The sequence below is a fragment of the Brassica oleracea genome, chromosome C7 (genome assembly GCF_000695525.1).
Source record: "Brassica oleracea var. oleracea cultivar TO1000 chromosome C7, BOL, whole genome shotgun sequence".
NCBI classification, from domain to species: domain Eukaryota; kingdom Viridiplantae; phylum Streptophyta; class Magnoliopsida; order Brassicales; family Brassicaceae; genus Brassica; species Brassica oleracea.
In genome coordinates, this window is record NC_027754.1 from 5,400,111 (window position 1) to 5,419,973 (window position 19,863).

Genomic DNA, 19,863 nt, shown 5'->3' on the forward strand with positions numbered 1-19,863 from the left:
CGATCGATACTGTTCATCTGATGTCGATCGATACTGTTTAACCTGATGTCGATCGATACTGTTCAACCTACGTCGATCGACACTATTTAACTTGTGTCAGACAACACTGTTCACAACGGTTCTATTCACTCCAGTACTGTTCATTGAGGTACTGTTCATCTTGATACTATTCATCTCGCGTCGATCGACACTGTTCATCCCACGTCGATCGACACTGTTCATCTCCCGTAGATCAACACTGTTCATCTCCCGTCGATCGACACTGTTCATCCCGCGTCGACGGACACAGTTCATCCCGACACTGTTCATCAGAACACTGTTCATCTGGGCACTGTTCATCCGAACACTGTTCATCCCGACACTGTTCATCCCGACACTGTTCATCCGGTGAAAAACAACACCATTTGCAAGGAGACAGAGAAGATCGAAGTGCTCATACTTAAAGTCGACAAGAATGGGATGTTGAAAGATGAAGAAGGTCGCACTCGCAACAGCGCAGGACAGTTGATTAATGCTCAGGGTGCTGTGATCCCTGATGTGATTGATGTTGCTGAGATGAATTACTTTGACCTGAGCCAAGACTATTGTTCAGGGTCTTCCTCACCAAGATCCTAGAAACCACATCGAAGAGCTTGAGGATCTTGTATCAAGGAGTGAGCAGAATGAAGTGTTTGAATACCACATGCTCTGCAAGATCTTCCTCTATTATATCTCTGGGGATGCATTCAGATGGTTCAGTCAACTGCAACCAGGATCTCTAATAGCTGGGATGATATTGAAAGAGCCTTCCTTTACAAATTTCTTGATGATGCTGAAGCAACTCGAGAAAAAGAGAAGAATGATAAATGGGAGAGGTTCTCGGCATCGTTAGATGAGGAGTATATGATTCCAAAACAGCTGCTCGACGACATTATGGCAAAAAGGGATGAACAACATGTGTCTAGAGAGTTGAGCAGAGTAGAGGAAGCTGGTACCGAAGACTGAACCTCAACGTCTACCGACGGCAGGACTTCAACGTCTACAAACGGCATGACTTCAACGTCGCCAGACGGTACGACCTCAATGTTGACCAATAGCACGACCTCAATGTCGACAGACGGCACGACCTCAATGTCGATCGACGGCACGACCTCAACGTCGATTGACATCATGACCTCAACGTCGATCGACGATGTAGACAGAGAAATCACCATGGAAGACTCCTTAGAGCTGGATGAATGGCTTGAAGATATGGATCAAAATTTGAAGAAGAAGCTTGATGACGATCAACATACTTCGAGAGGAGGTCTGGAAACTTCAAAGGCTAGCATTGGTCGACACCAACCTGATGAGATCGATCGACAACCACCCCACATCATCGATCTACACCCACCCGACATCGATCAACACCGCCAACCACTTATCGATCGACACCACCCATCTAATATCGATCGATGCCCATTGCTAGACGTTCCGCCAGGTTGCATAATTGAGATGGAACCGATTGAGAAAAGGATGTACATGTCTAAGGCCTCACACCTTGCTGTCCCTAAACATCAGAGACCACCTATCTGGATAGAAGAAGCTGCTGGGTTTCACAAAAGAGTGAAAAGGATACGTGATCCTGTGAAGATTGTGGTTCCATGCATTGTATTTGAAGCTGAATCTCCTATTCCACCTGATAGAAGTATGCAGTTCAATTCTTACATTGAGGTATTGGATGATCATCAGCACGTAGAAGCTTCTCAAAAGGGTTGCGATGTAGAGATGAAGTCGATAAGGGTCCAGCAGAAGTAGCATCGATCGACACCAGCCGGATACCATCGAACGACACCAACAAACCAGCATCGATCGACGCTATCACTTCTCCATCGATCGACACTGGACGCATATCAGAGCATAAGGAGTTCGATGTGTGTAGAAATCTTAGGGATGGAGATACCACCACGCGATCAGACAAGTCTGGGGGAAAGAAGAGGAGAAATTGGAAGAAGAGAAAAAGGATCATGGGTGATTCTCAGTTATCATTGATTCCTCACTTCTCAGATGGTTTCAGGAAATCTAGAGTGCGCAGCAGATGCTTCTCAAAGCCATTTGCAAAGGTTCGAGGACTCCTTATTGCTGAGATGATAGACAAAGGAGAAGAGTCTATGGAGGAGACTTTCACACAAGAATGATAAACCTTCAGAAAGTAGAAACTGAGACTTATTTTGGAGTGAGTTCTCATCCTCATCCAGACTAAATCAGATCTCCAAAGTCAAGCTAAATGACTATAACAAAGCGCTGAGTGGGAGGCAACCCACTATTAGATAATTTCATTCAGTTTAAGCTAGATTGTTACTGATTTTTGTTTTATTTTTATGCAGGTCAAAAAAAAAATGAACAGTAACAACGATACTGTAGCAACCGCACTGTAGCAACCGCACTGTAGCAGAGCCACTGTAGCATCGATCGACACAGTAGCAAGGAAATCGATCGACACTGTAGCAAACAAATCGAGCGATACTGTAGCAGAAAACCGGGAGTTATTGTAGCAGCGTTACTGTAGTAGAACACTGTTCATCGAAAAAAAAAGTTATGTTTTATTAGTTATCTTTTACTGACTTTTAGTGTTTTGTTTATGATAGGTAAAAGGAAAACGATCCAAGGAAGAAGGGTTGATATACCAGAAGCAATCGACGACAACATGCCATTGTCGGTCGACAGAGCATCACGAGTATCGATCGATCGCCACTTAACTGTGTCGATCGACACACACCATCAGCGATCAGGCATAACGTTTCACCTTGTTAAATATACCTTATGGTTTATTTCCTCACCAATCTTAGACTGTATAACACTGGTCACAGTGTCGTTTAAGTCTGGGGGAGGTTCTACTAATATTGTGTTTTAGTTAGCTATTTACAAAAAAAAAACCAAAAAAAGAGATCCGAGTAGACGATTCCTCATCATATCGACCGATGAGACCAGCTTGATATCGATCGACAACACTTCAGATCCAACGATCGATTGTCTCTTCATTGTGTCGAATGATTGCTCTAGCCATCAACCGATGAGACCATGTCGTTATCAGTCGACAGCACTTCATCAACAACGATCGATTGTCACTTCATTATGTCGATCGACACTGAGCATGTCATCGTTCTTACTTGTTAAATTATTTACTTATGATTATTTCTCACCATAACTCCGACTAGATATACACTGGAGACAGTGTAATTTAAGTCTGGGGGGATGTTTACTGATATTAGTGTGTAAACATTTAAAAATGTTTTCAAAAGAGTTTTATTGAGTCAAGAAGGGGATAATGAGCTTATTTGATTTTTGCTTGCTATCTAACCACTCTTTAGCACCATTCTAGATTTACTGATTGCAGATAGTACTAAAGATACTAAAGTGGATCAATCTGTCAACTATTCACACTTGCTGAGATTGTTTGAAGGAACCAAAGCTGAGCTCCAACACTAAACCTGACACAACTGCTTGTCTTGGGGCTTGGTATACATGGGATCGGATTCTTCAAACAAGTCTGGAAGGTAAAGCCTTGTGTAGATTTATCACATTTTCTCTCTCTATTTCGACCCTAGATTTATAGGTAGAAATATTTATCTTCAAAAAAAAAAAATGAAAAAGAAAGAAAGAAAAAGAAAAATAAAAAAAATATATATATATAATAGGTGTTAGTTAGGTGGAATCCGAACAGGACTTGGTGGCGGCAATCATCAAGGTTTGATTCACATGAATTCTTGGATATAGGTCAAAAAGAAGTGAACAGGACTTGGTGGCAACCACCATTAAGGCTTGATTCATGGAAGCCTGTCCAATCTTGGTCAATGATCTTGCAATATAAGCAGATTTTGACTAAAGAGAGAAATTAGTAGAGAGAAAAGATAGGAACTAACTTTTAACTGCAGATCCAGATACTTGTTTGAAAATCCTTGCATTCTGTGATCGATACTCCCAAGGTAAAGCCTGCACTTTTATTTATGTTAAGAAATGAGGTTGGTAGAGGAGAATGTCAGACAGGATTTGCTAAGTTGTTGGCTAGGTGAATTTGGTTGCTAAGCTAGGATATGGTATAATGTGCTTTTGTGATTAGGACTTCTCAGATGTGGATTGCAATATTGTAGAGGTGATGATTCTAAGTTTTTTAAATCATGTGAGTCCCTGCTGTTTTCAAACCTCTTTCAGAGAGATTACCTGTGCGTTTTGCATGAGGACAAGCAAAAGGGTAAGTCTGGGGAGTTGATAGACCATGGATTTTACCCACTTTCAGCCATGGTCTATAAGTGTTTTAATATGTATTTACTACTATATAGAGTTTATTTAGAGTATTTATAGATTCAGGTACGTTCTGGAGAAATATGGTGATTTTGGAGTCTTTTGAGAAGCAGAACTGCACAGACACATCAGATGTTTGCATATAGATGGAGACTTTCCCACAGTTAGATTGAGCCCATCTTTTGAAAAAAAATAGATCTTTGAGTTAGCTTTCCAATGTCACCGGTTTGAGGTCAATCATCATCCTGTAGATGAGGTTATCCCTGTTTTACTGAAGAGTGGTCAGTCTGCCTCGCAAGAGGAAGCTTTCGAGGAAATAAAGGACTGTCGATCGATAACACAGCATTGGTATCGATCGACAGTGATACCAGAACGTGGGTCAAGCATATTTCAAGACCGTTTGAAGCCCAGAAGCCACACCAAGTTACCAAAATACCCTTGGACGACCAGAAACCCTATTTATGTTATTTATAAGTCATTGTTGACGGCTACGCTATCTAAGCTTTCTTTAATTCATTGTTCTTAGTTAGGAGAGAAAGGAGTAAATCCTTCAGAGTCCTCCTGGAACTCCATTGTCTTTGGTTTTTATATCTATTGCAATTTCATCTATTCTATCCATGATTTCTGTGACAAACTTCATGTTTGAATAGATCCACCTGTTAGGTTTAGGATTCAGATCGGTTATGAGGGATTAGCTCAAAATATAGAACTGCTAAGTTGTGATATTCATCATAGGATTGTTCTTACTGCTTGTGTTCTAGAGTCATGAACTAGAACCCTGATCTTAGAATCATTAGGCACAATGCCATCGTTTGGTCTTTTTTTCTGAACTGAATTCTATTGAGTTAGGATTGCTAGAAACATACGAGAGTTGATTTAGGAACCTTAGTGAACACATATTCAACCTAATCGTAAAGCTTGCTAGAAGCGATATCGATCGATGATCCAATAGATTAATCGATCGATATTGTGAAAGGTGTATCGATCGATATTCCTATAGAATAATCGATCGACACTTTCTACAGATCAACATGCGAGACCTGAGATCTTAGATCTAGTGATAGATAATCTAGACATGCGAGAGCTGGTAGATTATTGTTATTGTTTGAGTTCTATAATTTCTTGCAAGCAACAATTAGCCTCTATATCATTATAATCCTGATTACCTGAATAGAAACCCTAGATCTAGCAAACCATCCTTCCATCAAATAAATCTTTGCCAAGCTGAACAATAGTCTTGTTCAACTTGTTTACTGTTTACTGTTTTGCTATCTATATTTATTACTTTATAAACTATTAGCCTATCTTAATCATATAACTATTAGATCTTTTGTGTGCCCTAGCTCCCTGTGGATTCGATTCCTAAGTACTACAACTCGACCTCTTATTTGAGAGAGTATAAATCACTCCTTAGGGAAATTTGAGTGATATCAACGATTCGACAACCGATAATACTACCTGCCTTGTGAAGATCTATGCCTAACTGCATCATCCGAGCCGTCCTATGAAGATCCATTCCTGACCAGATTTACTTGCACCATGTTGAAGATTCCTTGTAAACATCAATGATATCTCTCAAGGCTTTTGTTGTCTTGAACGCATCTTTCGGGAACATGAAATCAATTGGCTCGACCATCATCATGTCCTCATCATAACAATCATAAATGGCAGGGCCAATAATATTTTTGTACTTCCCCTACAAATCATCCGTCGAACTAAACGGATATTCTTCAAAGTAACAATAACACCCAAGCGACATAGTTAAGAAAACAGAATCGAATTTCGATTAAGAAATCAAAGTGCTGGCTCTGATACTAACTAATGTAGCAGAAGCTTTATAAAATAAAATTAGAGATCGGTTGATTCTGAGAATACTCGAAAAACTAGAATAATACAAAGATCTTATTTAGTCTAAGAATACCTAAGATCAATGTCTTCCTAAATTCGTTGAGATCACCAATGATCTACCTAAAATAAGAAATAAATAAAGAACTCTCAATTTTATTAATCAAAATCATAAACTTAATACAACTCTAGGCATAAAAAGCCTATTTATATGGAAAAAAAATAACCTATAAACTATTAAAAATCATTAAGATAATTCTAACTAATTAAGATAAATACCAAACCAAGTAATAAACTAGATAATTATGATATTTAGAGTATATGTGGATCACAAAGAAAGGCGACTCTGGGGAAGATGCTAAGAACGAAATCATTGAAAAGTATGGTAAAAGGTGAGGTTCAAAGCGGTGGAAGGAATCCACTATGGCAGAGCAGTACAGCGGAGGAGCATCCAACGGCAAGACTTGCATGAACATCACAGGCATCAACACGTGTCAAGACGCTGCTACTTGCTAACTGCGCATCGTTTCAGTTGTATGCTAAGTTAACTTCGATGTCGAGTTGGTTTTTATTTTGGGCTTTAAATTATTATCGTAATGTAATGGGTCTTAGTCTCGTTGTACTTTTGCCCATTTGGGCTTTATGCTAATGAAAGCTAAAGTCGACAAAAAAAAATAATAAATCCTTTTCCGTAAAATGAAGAAAAAGGAAAAAATCCTGCAAAAATAACAAAGAAAACAGATCAACTTTCTCTTCTCTCTCCTCTGCTTATCCTCTCCTCTTCCTCCCATCGTCAACATCTGGTTTCTCTCTGGTGACCGGCGCGTGGTGGTTCTGTTAACACCACCGCTGTTGTAGATTTTCATCCTTTATGTCCAGGGCTTTATCGTTTGTATTTTCTTTGAGTTTTGGGTTGATGTTCGTGCTGGTTCATGAGCTTGGTGAGCTCTGCCATTTCTCTATGATTTTTTTCATGGTTATGTCGGAACCGCGCTTCATTTGGTTAGTAGATGCGTCTGTGGCTGTGGTCGGTTGTGGCAGCACAGATCGTGTTTCAGATCTAGAAATGGAAGTTCATCGGTTTGTGAGTCTTGCTCGTTTTAGTCTCTACCTTTCTCTTTTCGGTAGAGATGTTGAAAGGCTTGATCGGTTTATTGATTCTATGCTTGGAGTGTGTCCCTTGTTTTAGTAGTTTTTTTTTCTGGGGGTATTGTATCCATTGGTTGCATGTCGTTTGTTTCTTCTCTTGTGAGTGTGCCCCAAGAAGTTTGATTGGCATGGCTTCACCTTCACCTGTGTTGGGAGAGCTTCTTTCTAAGGAATTTGGACGTTTAGATATCCAAGGTGTGTGGACTGAGCAGCGGTTTCCCTTGTCGAGTTATGAAGTCTCCGGTTCTTGGTCTTATCGATTGGCGGGCGAGGCAACAACGATAAGTGTGGTTTGGGTGCAGAAGTGGAGGTTGGGTGGCGGGCTATGGGCTGCAGCGGTAACTCCCGATCATTGGCTTTCCTCAGCTTTAAAGTCTACCAAGTTTTCTGCTCTTCTCCTATGTAGATTGTAACCGTTTATTTGGTTCGATGTCGGTGTAGATTTATGTTTTTTTAAGTCACCCCGGTGTGGGTTTAAGTCACCCCGGTGTGGGTTTAAGTCACCCTAGTGTGGGTTTTAGTTGCATCTTCCTATGGGCTATTGGTTCTGGACTATTTCGTTTTGCCGTTGATACTTCTATTGTGAATGTATTTCGATTTGGGAAAAAAAAAAAAATCCCGAAGAAGTATCAATTTGACCTGACTATCGTGGGTTACAAATTAGCTTGGGATAAAGAGGGCCGGCCGTCGAACATACACGGCAGCATTATTGTGTTCCCGAATCTCTCACAATGAAACCCATTATTCAAGCGCCGTGGTGAGTTTGTGATCTCTAAATTAGGGCCAACGTTTGTGTTGTTACGTTTTATAACCCTTACTAGTGTTGGTACCCGTGCTACGCACGGAAACGTTTTCTTCTTACCATTTAAATTAAAAATAAAAAAAAAAATTTGCTATTTAGTTATATACACATAATTTACATGGGTAAAACTTAGCCAAAAAAAAGTTAACCATAAAAAACATTAACAAATTTATCACTGATTAACTATAAACACAAAAGTCAGTTCTATTAAAGTTTATAATATTGTTTTAAATTATGTAACACATAATTAAAATTACTTTACACGTTAGTTTGAGAATATGTGACCTTCACTATGTAAGTATAATTGTTTTTATCTAAATGACATAAATGATAAATTACACACCCGATCTGACTAAAACATTAAAATCGAATTAAATACTCTAATCAAAACAGCCTTGTGAAAGAAATCTTTTCCTAGTTGACACATTAAGGCATATTCTTAATTGACACTTACATTGACCAAATAAATCAGATCCTGGGAATCAGCAACTCCATTTAAAGGTGGATTTGCAGCTCCATGTTAGAAGAACTACATGATTCTTTCAGAGCTCATCTGTTGTTCTAGTTCCTGAAACATATGCTAGAAATGTTTTGAGTATGAAAAAAACTATATAGATTCCCCTATTGAACGTTTATTGGTTTCAAAAATATTACCTTTCTCACTATACATTATCTTTTCGGCTTCCGTGAAGATGAACTGTAGGAACACAAATACTTGTAGAGCATAGACAAAATTTATTTATCTCAACCCCAATATGAACATCGACGCACTGGAGGTAATAATGACTGAGGATGATTAAGCACATAATAAAATATATATATCAAGATCCAAGAGTGATTTTTAAATATTGAAAGAGATGTCTAAACTTACTTATGTTTTTGGTCTATTACTCCTCAGATCTTCCAGAGTGAATCCTCCTAATACCACAAACCACACCTACATATAACTATATAAGAAATACGACTATGTATTTTGCAGGTCTAAAGTTGGAACAGAGCACCCTAATAGATACGAACATATATATGTTTTTTAATTGCCTATTTTTTCATATTCAATAATAGTTTAAGACACTTCTCGTACAGTTAAGAGCAATGTCAGAAATGGATTTGAGGACGACTTCATATCAGATTATAAGGTAGCTTTATCTTAAAAACCAAACATAATTAAAGTTCTAATTTTCATAAGGGTGATGAGTAGCTGAAAAAAGAACGATCAATTTATCAAGGGTGTAAAGTATATAACTCAAAGTGAACTGTACTTGTTAGAACATGGTTTGAGATATTTAACTTTTTCTATAAAACTACTTGGTTTGAGATAGATGCGAATAGTGATCAAAATATGATCAATGCAACGTTACAATTAAACATAATTTCATAACTCACCTGGAAATTATATGTTGAATATCCAACAATTTTCAAGCTTTTTATCTTCCATGCTTTAATAGAAAGCTTCAATTGGGCAACATGAGTACCCAGTGACATTTGCGATTTGTTTCTGCAAAAAGGTTCATAAACATTTTAGGTGAAAATATTTATAGAAGATGGAATTGAGATGAAGAACGGAATGGTTCTGTAGAACTGAAATAGAGGTGATTTAAATATTCTGTTTTCAATTGAGAGTTTCGTTGGATAGGAGTACGGAGAAAAAGAAAGTGGGTAGTTACATTTTTTTTTTCTAAAGAATGATTTTTTTTAATTTTAATTATTTTCTTACAAAATTTTAAACAGTAATTACATGGCCTAATCTGATTGGTGAAGTGACTTATGCTTTAGTATATAAGGGATGAGTTTGCCGCTTTCACTATTGTAACATATCTCTTAAAGATTCACCATGCATGATCTATTCTTCTAATTGTCGATGCAGTGTAAAAGCATCAAGGATAAAGAAGTTGGTTACAGGATTGTGGGATCTAAATATTCCCTCAGAGCTCTTGCAAGAGATTTTATCCCGCCTAGGACCAAAAGGCAACATAATTGCTTCCACTGTCTGCAAGACATGGTTTGAAGCAGCTGTTTCTGTCAGAAAGTTCCACCCTATTCCCTGGCTTTTTTATCGAAATCCAGCAGAAGAGTGAGACTACATTATTTTTAACCCATCAAGTTTCCAAAGATACAAAAAGAATATTCCTGAGTTGAAGGGTCATGACCCCATTTATTCTAGGGATGGTTGGTTGCTAATGGCAAAAAAATATCCCTTTGGAATTGGACTTCTTTCTTAACCCGTTTACCCGGGAGTGTATCTATTTACCCATTAGGTCACGCTTTTTCTCAGGCAAATGCTTAGCTTTCTCAGCCGCTCCCACATCAACTAGTTGTTTGGTGGTCTCCTTCACCCAGTTCAGTTCCAAAGATCCTTTTGTGATCTCTACTTGGCGGCATGGTGAAACCAGTTGGACCATCCATCTCTTTAAGAACCAGCCATCCAGTGGAAAATGGTTAAAATGTGTGTTCTCTAATGGTGTGTTCTATGGTTTCAGTGACTCTGGCTACGTTGGGGCTTTTCACCCGTGTAGCGCAACCTGGGATGTTCTTCCAGTGAAACCATGGGCCTGTCCCACTTTTTGTCGTCAGATAGATTTCAGAAGCAAAAATGTGTTGCTGATGGAGCATAATGGAAACATCTTTGGTACCGAGAACAAGTCTTCAGTGTTTAAACCAAACCTTGAACGCATGGTATGGGAAGAGAAGAGCGAAGTTTCTGGCTTGACAATATTCACACGTTACCCTGACTCATTTAGTGGATCTAAGAGGGACACAAAATATCCGTCCACTAATGAGCTTCTTAGCCAGTACTACTCCCTCGTTGATGAGAAAAGCTCTTGTCCACTTACAAGTACATCTTTGTCTAAGCGTGTTGCTTGGGTTGATCCACCTCACAACAACTTTACTTTTTGACTTCTTCTTATGTTTATTATGTTCTCTGGAATGTGTTTTTTATGTTAATCTATAAAGGCTTATATATGATTTTAAATTGCATATATTAAGAGCGCCCTTACTCATACGTTTCTCAGATAGAGTTTCTTGTCATTATTATAAAATTTTTGTAAATGATTTTGTTAACCAGTTAAAATTTAGTGGAAAGTGGAATAGTGGGAATGAAAATTGACAAATAGCCATAGTTTCTCAAACTTTGTGGAGAATCTTTTGGAATCAAAATCCCCGTATATCTATCAATGGCCAAGTTTTGAGAAGATGATAAAACAACTCATCAAAGTTTAAGAATCAAAAATATTGAGATATATGAGACATGAACTCTTCCAAAAAGAACCCAAAAGTTCATAAGAGAGAATCGTCCTGTTACATGTGGTTTAATATTTCCAGTTCAGGGCTATTGATGAAAGATTGGGCCAAGACTGGTTAATGTGAAGGCCCAGTGAAAAAGTTCATCATTTGTGAAGAGCCCAAGAGATATACTCTGGGTTTTGGTGACTCACACGGAGAGTGTGAAGAGACACGCCATGTGCAAAGGCCGTTGAAAATTCCCTTAACTGGATGTTGCGAGCAGTCAAGTGGATCAGGCTGATGTAGAGTATATAAAGGAAAAGGATACAGAAGAAGGAAGTACGTTATACTTTATATCCTAGAAAGTTCTTGAGCGGGTGAGAGAAATGATAAACCATGGATTTGACCTATTTTCACCCATGGTTTATGGGTGTTTTTACTACTAATTATTATATTATAGAGTCTATTTATTATATTTATAAGATCAGGAGTGATTTGGAGATAAGTGATGACTTTGGAGTATTTTGGAGATATTTGGAGCAAGCACCCGAGATGACCATCGACCTCGGCCATCGGTCGATATTGAGGAACAAATATCGATCGATGTTCACATCAGAACATCGATCGACAGTGAAGCGCGCAGAAGGCCCGTTTGGTCACAGCCGACTTGAAACCCAAGTCTTCACCAATTTACAAGATTACCCCTGACGAGTTTTAACCTAATTATATAAGTTTTGCCACCATGTTAGAGGCAAGGGGTACTTTCTTGTGTTTCTAGTTTTATTATTATCAGCAAAGGTTTTTAGGATTTTGATAGATTGGAGAGAAGATCCAAAGTTATAATTTGTGATTGGAACTCCATTAATATCTATTTACTATTCTAATGAAGTTTTCTTACATAATTGCTTTCGTGAATTGCTTGGCCATGTCTGAGTAGTTCCATTGTTAGATTTTAGGGTTTAAATAGATTATGAGGGATTAGCCCCAACTATAGATTGCTGAGTTGTGATAATTATCATTAGGATTATCATTAATGCCTGATTCTAGATTAGTTACCTAGAACTTGCCCTAGGATTGTTAGATAAAAGGGATAGCTTCATTCTCATCCTGAAACCATTCTAACTGAGCTAAGTTTCTTGCTAAGAGTAAGGCGAGAGCTGATCTAGTGAGCTTAGTAAGCATCATTCAACCCGCGTATAAAGCTTAACTAGAAGCGCGTCGATCAATATCAATACTGAATAATCGATCGACGGAGTGAAAGGTGTATCGATCGATATCCCTATAGGATCATCGATCGAACACATTTGTTTGGGTCATTGACGATAGTTGAGATCATTAGATCTAGTTAATAGACATGTCCAAACATGCGAAAGCTGATAGACTTGTTGACTAAGTAGTTGAGCTTTACATTATCATGCATGCAACTCTTTAGGCATCTGTAGGATTATAATCCCAAGTTTCCTGAGTAAAAACCCTAAGTCTAACTAAAAACCTCAACCAATCAATCGAGCAATTACTTGCTCAACAAAACTGCCACTTTACATTTAAATCATTAAACCGCCTTACTTAACAAATCATATTAGATTCATTAGGTTCCCTAGATCCTTGTGGATTCAATCCCTAAGTACTGCAATTGAACCTCTTATTTGAGAGAGTAACTTCACTCTTTAGGGTAATTTGAGTGAGATCAAATTTGGCGCCGTTGCCGGGGAGCTTTGATCGCCTATTCAATCTAATTTTGTTAAGTTTCTGACATAAAATTTTTTCTTCGATTTTCAGGTACATGCCCAGCAATAACAGAAGCAACAAGGAAACTCAACTATTATTCTCACCAGATCCAACAAGTTTGTAGCGTTCAATCCGCAAAGAAGCACGCTCCTCATCGATCGACAACAACGCTTGTTTGTCGCTCGATTCTCGTCAACCACCGTCGACCCAGACACTAGTCCCGTCGACCGATACTCGCTCACCACCATCGACCGAAGACACTCATCTCCCGTCGACCGACATCTTCCATCCGACATCGATCGATACTTCTGTCCGAACATCGATCGATACTGAGCCGCGAGACATGGTTGCGACTTTGATTCTTGTACGTGATGAGAGAGGAGACCTGTATGACCCGGAAGGTCATCTGCGTAATGCAACATGTCAGAGGATAAATGCTCAGGGGGCTGCAATTCCTGAGTCTGAAGCTACAGGAGCTACTTTACCTGTAGATGAGGCTACTCGACCCAGAACATTGGCTGACTACAAACGTCCAGATCAGTTCTACACCAACATATAAGCCATTCGACCTCCAACTATTCAGAGGGATTTCGAGTTGAAGCCGCAGTACTACACACTCGGAGGACAGACACCCTGCTATGGGTTATCTCACGAGCATCCTATTGACCATCTGGAGAGGTTCGAGGATCTAATATTTGCTATTAAAGTCGAAGGAGTCTCTGAAGACTACCTCCTATGCAAGCTCTTCAAGTACTCCCTTGCTGGAGATGCTTCGCATTAGCTTAAGCAGCTACCGCCAGGATACCTAACATCCTGGAGCGACATCAAGAATGCATTCTTATGCAACTTCTTTGATGAAGCATGTGCTGAAGACTTGAGGAGCAAGATTGCTACATTCACTCAGGAACCTGCAGAATCATTCAGAAGCTCCTGGATTAGATTCAAGTCTTATCAGAGAGATTGTCCACACCATGGATTCAATAAAGTACAACTGCTCAATACTTTCTACAGAGGCATCGTGGTGCAATACCAGATGACTCTTGATTCTTCCAGCAATGGGAACTTCAACACCAGGAATCCCGAGGAGGAAGTGAAGGTCATTGAAAACCTAGCATCTATCAGCAGTACCAAGAACACTGATTTTGAGAGGAAGAGATGTGCCACCATCCTTGGGAATGATCGGATGGATTTGGTGAAGGCAAAGCTGGACAGTATTCACAAGCTTCTCAGGAAGCATGTCTGCTTGGTTGAAGATGCAGAGACTGTAGATACAGAGGGTAGAGCAGAGGAAGCAGATGTGAACTTCATCAGTGGAACTGGATTCCAAGGTTCAAGAAACCAGGGTGGAAACAGAAACTCCTATGGAAATAGGGGCAACTTCAACCAGAGTTCGCAGCACCAGAAACCCTACAGCAACAACTACAGCAACAACATGGGTTAAGGAAGCTCCTACTACCAGAAGCCACCACCGCCAACTCAAGAGAGCAAGATTGAGGAGATGCTTGATAGAGTTCTAGAGAGACAGCAGCGCATGACAGTGGACTTCAATGGGAAGATTGATTCTGTCTACACCAACCTGAACACAAAGTTTGAGACTTTGAGCACTCATGTGAAGAAGCTGGAGATGCAGGTTGTTCAGACATGAGAAGTTGTTAAGAGGCAGGGAGCCTTGACGATAAGGGTAGCAGACGATGTGATGAAGCACCACGTGAATGCCATCATTGGGGATGATTTCTGGCAAGTGGTGAAAGAAGAGAAGCTGCAAGAAGGAGATTTCGAAGTAGAGAGTCTGATGAACATCGATCGACAACACCTACGGAGTCATCCACATCTTGCAATACCGTGAGGATCATGACTCACGAGGAGTTCGTAGCAAAACACCCACATCCGCCCAGCCCTGTCTACGTGAAGATCGATCGATATCAGGCGCCCGTCATCGATCGACATCATGAGCCCGTCATCGATCGACATCCTGAGCCCTTCATCGATCAACAACAGGAAACCGTCATCGATCGACAACCACCAGCGCCTATCGATCGACAAGCACCTATTACGTACCGAGTGCAGATGCCAAAGAAAGATGTTGCACGTCTTAATGCACTCAGGCCCAAACCCAAACCTTCAGAAAACCCACCAGAGGCCGCCAGGACACCTTCAGATGATGGGGTAGATCCTATGGAGGTTGATAGGGTTCCGATGGGAAGAACCCTAAGGAAAAGAAAGGAAAAAGTGGAAAAACATCTGTAGAAGGGGGGCTAATGAAAAGGAAAAGGAAAGTTTCCAAAAAAGAGTCTTCAGAATTCCTCTAGAAAAGCCATTCGATGAGGCTTATTATACCCACAGATTGTGGATGTTCTTCAGAGAAACCAGAGAGATAGAAGAAGACATTAGGAGAATGTTCTGTGCAGCTAGAGAGAAGATGGGAAAGAGGGTTACATTGAAGAAGAAGAGTGATCCTGGGCAATTTTCAATACCATGCACGGTGAAGGGTATTGAATTCCCACATGCCTTGTGCGACACAGGAGCATCAGTCAGCATCCTACCTAGGGTTATGGCAGACCATCTGGATCTGCAGGTGGAGTCTTCCAAGGAATTGTTCACTTTTGTGGACTGTTCTCAGAGAAACTCAGGAGGGATTGTGAGAGATCTAGAGGTGCAGATTGGTAATGACCTAGTTCCAGTTGATTTCCATGTCTTGGACATCAAGCTAAACTGGAACTCTTCTCTATTACTTGGGAGAGCTTTCTTGTCAATAGTGGGAGCAGTGTGCAACCTGCAAACCAACTAGTTGTGCCTAACGCTCATAGATCCTCATGCCCACTACAACCCTATTCCAGTCACGAAGCCACAGACGACCCCCAGAAGAATCAATGATCAAGGAATCATTGCAGCATGCCACTGTGGAGCTGAGTACGAGACAGAATATTCGGCGTTGATCGAAACTCACACTGCAACATCGATCGACAGTGCCCATAAGAAATCGACCGACACACCAACGGAAGAATCGGTCGACAGTAGTCCAGAAGATTGGGAGAACGAGTACTACAACCCCACTATGGCAGCATACACCAGACAAAACATGCATACAGAGGAGTATGATGAAGACTATGAGGAGGAACGAGCTACCGAGTACAAAGCCATTCTTGATGAGGAAGATAAACTTCTACATCATTCCTCTTGGAAAAAGAATGCACCATCGATCGACAGCACAAGCTCGCTATCGATCGAACTCAACCTCATCAGAGAAATCGAAAACGAGCATCGACCGACATCGCCTACTACCCATCGATTGACACTAACGTCGACGCTACCTGAGACAAAGATTACTCAATTGGAAGTTGGGCAGATGATCGCCATCACAAGAGCTACGCAGTAGAGACAACATACCATGATCAAGGGGCCAATGATCTTCATGAAGGTTTTACTTATGAAGAACTTCTCAACATAAAAAGATGCGATGAAGCAAATCAGAAACAAGCAGAAGCTGTTTGGGGAAGAACACATTTCAGTCATCCGATCGACAGAGCTATTCCTCCATCGATCGACATCAATCCTTCAACATCGATTGACATCAACCATACAACATCGATCGACATCCGTCCAAAACCAAAACCCATTGTAAGCGAAAAAGATAAATCTGATAACCAGTATCTAATTCCAGACGAATTTGGTATTTTCAGGGACCCAGATGGCTATGCAAAAGCAATAGATGGACGTACACTGCATGTATCTCGAGAGGATATTGCTGACATCCTTCAGACAGCCAACGGGGCATACAACCTCTTCATGCAACAACGCACTATTACAGAACACCAGCAGAGGGCTACAAAGGAATTCTATGACACAGCTGGTGGTATAGATAAAAGCTTCAAACAGGGCCTCGACATCCTACTCAACCATCGATCGACGTTGACGTCTCAACATCGGTAAGACAGACGTCCTGAATTTGGCAGAAGAGCTTTTGATCTTTTTGGAACCAGAAAATTCTACTGGGAAGAGAAGGATGAGTATGGAATCTACAGAGATGATCAGGGATACGCCAGAGACGTAGATGGACACACCATATATCGGAAGACTTCTGGAAAGAGCTTCAAGAGATGAGCCCAGCTACATATGCCTTCCAGAACATGCTAGCTCATTCACACAAACCAAGCTAGTACCAGAGATCTACACCAAGGACGAGATCAATGAGAGGTTCTATGGAATCTGCGGAGAACAAGAGAAGAACAAAGAAGACTTCCAAATGAAGCTTGATGGAGTCTACTATCCATTGAATGATAGTATCATTTGGCTAACTAATTGCATGGAAGAGATGGGGCAAGACATAGCCAGAATTCAGCGTGCAAACGACGTGTCTCGCTCTATATCGATCGACAGACATCAACAAGCATCGGTCGATAGTCGCTTACATGCATCGATCGATAACCGCTTACCAGCATCGGTCGACGACAACCCACCACACTCACATACGATGAAGACTCAACCAGATTTCACACCAGGGGAGAGATAGATCAGTTGGTAGAAGGGATCTACAGAGCTCTGGAAACTACAGAAGAGAGGCTTGACATGAGATGTGATGACATCTATTTCCCAATGGATCTTAGCATTAGTGCTTTGACTTCCAAGGTAGAAGTTATTCAACGTGAATTAGTGGATATTTAGAGTTACATTGCCCGTCGACCAAAAGCATCCACATCGCTCGACAGAAGCAACAGCATATCGACCGACATTCGTCGCCAGACATCGGTCGACGACGCTACAAACGGAGGCCGGCTAGTACAAAAGGTGACATCAGACATGCTTGGCACACATAACCATGGAGAGGAGATCTCAGCTGACACATACGCCACAGTTATGAGACATCAGTTCAATCTTGAGAGTCTTGGAGATAGATTGCAGAAGATAGAAGATGCAACGACAATAATGAAGGACAAATGGCGTAGAGGAGATGAAGCAATGCGAGACTTCACTGGTACATGGTTCAACATGCGCAGAGAAGAGATGGAGACTTGTTTCCCAACAAGTGCCAGCTTTCAACATTACTAGCCCAATCTCCTCCAAAAGTCTAGCTAAATGACTATAACAAAGCGCTGAGTGGGAGGTAACCCAGTATTAGGTAATATTTATTTATTTTTTTATTAATATTCTATTTATGATGGTTTTTAATTATTGAAGGTCATAAAAAAAAAAGAGATCCGAGTAGACGATTGTCATCCGTATCGACCGACGAGACACTATCGACATCGATCGACATAGCATAACCTGCCGCGACCGATATCAACATCCTAACATCGGTCGACATACATTCCGGTATGGTATATCGTTCTAACTTGTTACATTAAGTACTTATGATTTATTTATCACCATAACTCTGACTGAGGTTACACTGGGGACAGTGTAGTTTAAGTCTGGGGGGAGGTTTACTGATAGTAGTTTATTTATGAGTCTTATTAAAATATATTTTCAAACAAAAAGTTTTTATTGAGTCAAAAAGGGATAATGAACTTATTAGATTTTTGCTTATTATCTAACCACTCTTTAGCACCATTCTAGACTTACTGATTGCAGATAGTACAAAAGATACTAAAGTGGATCAACCTGTCAACTATGCTACACTTGCTGAGATTGTTTGAAGGAACCAAAGCTGACCTCCAGCACTAAACCTGACACAACTGCTTGTCTTGGGCTTGGTAAACATGGGATCGGATTCTTCAAACAAGTCTGGAAGGTAAAACCTTGTGTATATAGATTTATCAGCAATCTATAGTTGGGGCCAATCCCTCTTAACCTATTTAAACTCTAAAATCTAACAATAGAACTACTCAGAATGGCTAAGCAATTCATAACAACAATTAGGTAAGAAAACTTCATTAGAATAGTGAATAGATATTAATGGAGTTACAATCACAAATTATAACTTTGAATATTCTCTCCAATCTATCAAAATCCTAGAAAAGCTTGCTGTGAAAATAATAAAACAAGAAAGCACACTTTGCCTCTAACATGGTGGCAAAACTTATATTATTAGGTTAAAACTCGTCAGGGGTAATCTTGTAAATTGGTGAAGACTTGGGCTTCAAGTCGGCTGTGACCAAACGGGCTTTCTGTGCGCTTCGCTGTCGATCGATGTCAAGATATGAACATCGATCGATTATTCCTCTTCAATATCGACCGATGGTCGAGCTCGATGGTCATCTCGGGTGCTTGCTCCAAATATCTCCAAAATGCTCCAAAATCATCACTTATCTCCAAATCACTCCTGATCCTATAAATATTCTAAATAGACTCTATAATATAATAATTAGTAGTTAAAACACTTATAAACCATGGATAAAAGTGGGTCAAATCTATGGTCTATCAACTCCCTCAGACTTACCCTTTTGCTTGTCCTCAAGCAAAACAAACAGGCAGTCTCTCTGAAAGAAGTTTGAAAACAGCAGGGACTCACATGATTTAAAACTTAGAATCATCACCTCTACAATATTGCAATCCACATCTAAAAAGTCCTAATCACAAAGCACATTATACCATATCCTAGCTTAACAACCAAATTCATGTAGCCAACAACTTAGCAATCTTGTGTGACATTCCCCTCTACCAACCTCATTTCTTAGCATAAATAAAAGTGTAGGCTTTACCTTGGGGGTATCGATCACAGGATGCAAAGACTTTCAAACAAGTATATGGACCTGCAGGTAAACATTAGTTTCTGTCCTCTCTCTTTACTAATTTTCTCTCTTAGTCAAAGTCTGCTTATATTTCCAAAATCATTGACCAAGATTGGACAGGCTTCCATGAATCAAGCCTTAATGGTGGTTGCCACCAAGTCCTGTTCTAATCCTTTACCTATAGAATTC

The 19,863-nt window shown here is 40.1% G+C and overlaps 1 protein-coding gene across 1 annotated transcript; it reads left to right on the forward strand.

Moving 5' to 3' along the window:
• The first annotated feature begins 7,382 nt into the window (after window positions 1-7,382).
• On the forward strand, window positions 7,383-10,951 carry LOC106302433 (F-box/kelch-repeat protein At3g18720-like). Its single transcript, XM_013738944.1, has 3 exons — window positions 7,383-7,592; window positions 9,921-10,021; window positions 10,534-10,951. The coding sequence occupies exons 1-3, from the start codon at window positions 7,383-7,385 to the stop codon at window positions 10,949-10,951; spliced, it is 729 nt and encodes a 242-aa protein (XP_013594398.1).
• Window positions 10,952-19,863: the final 8,912 nt, after the last annotated feature.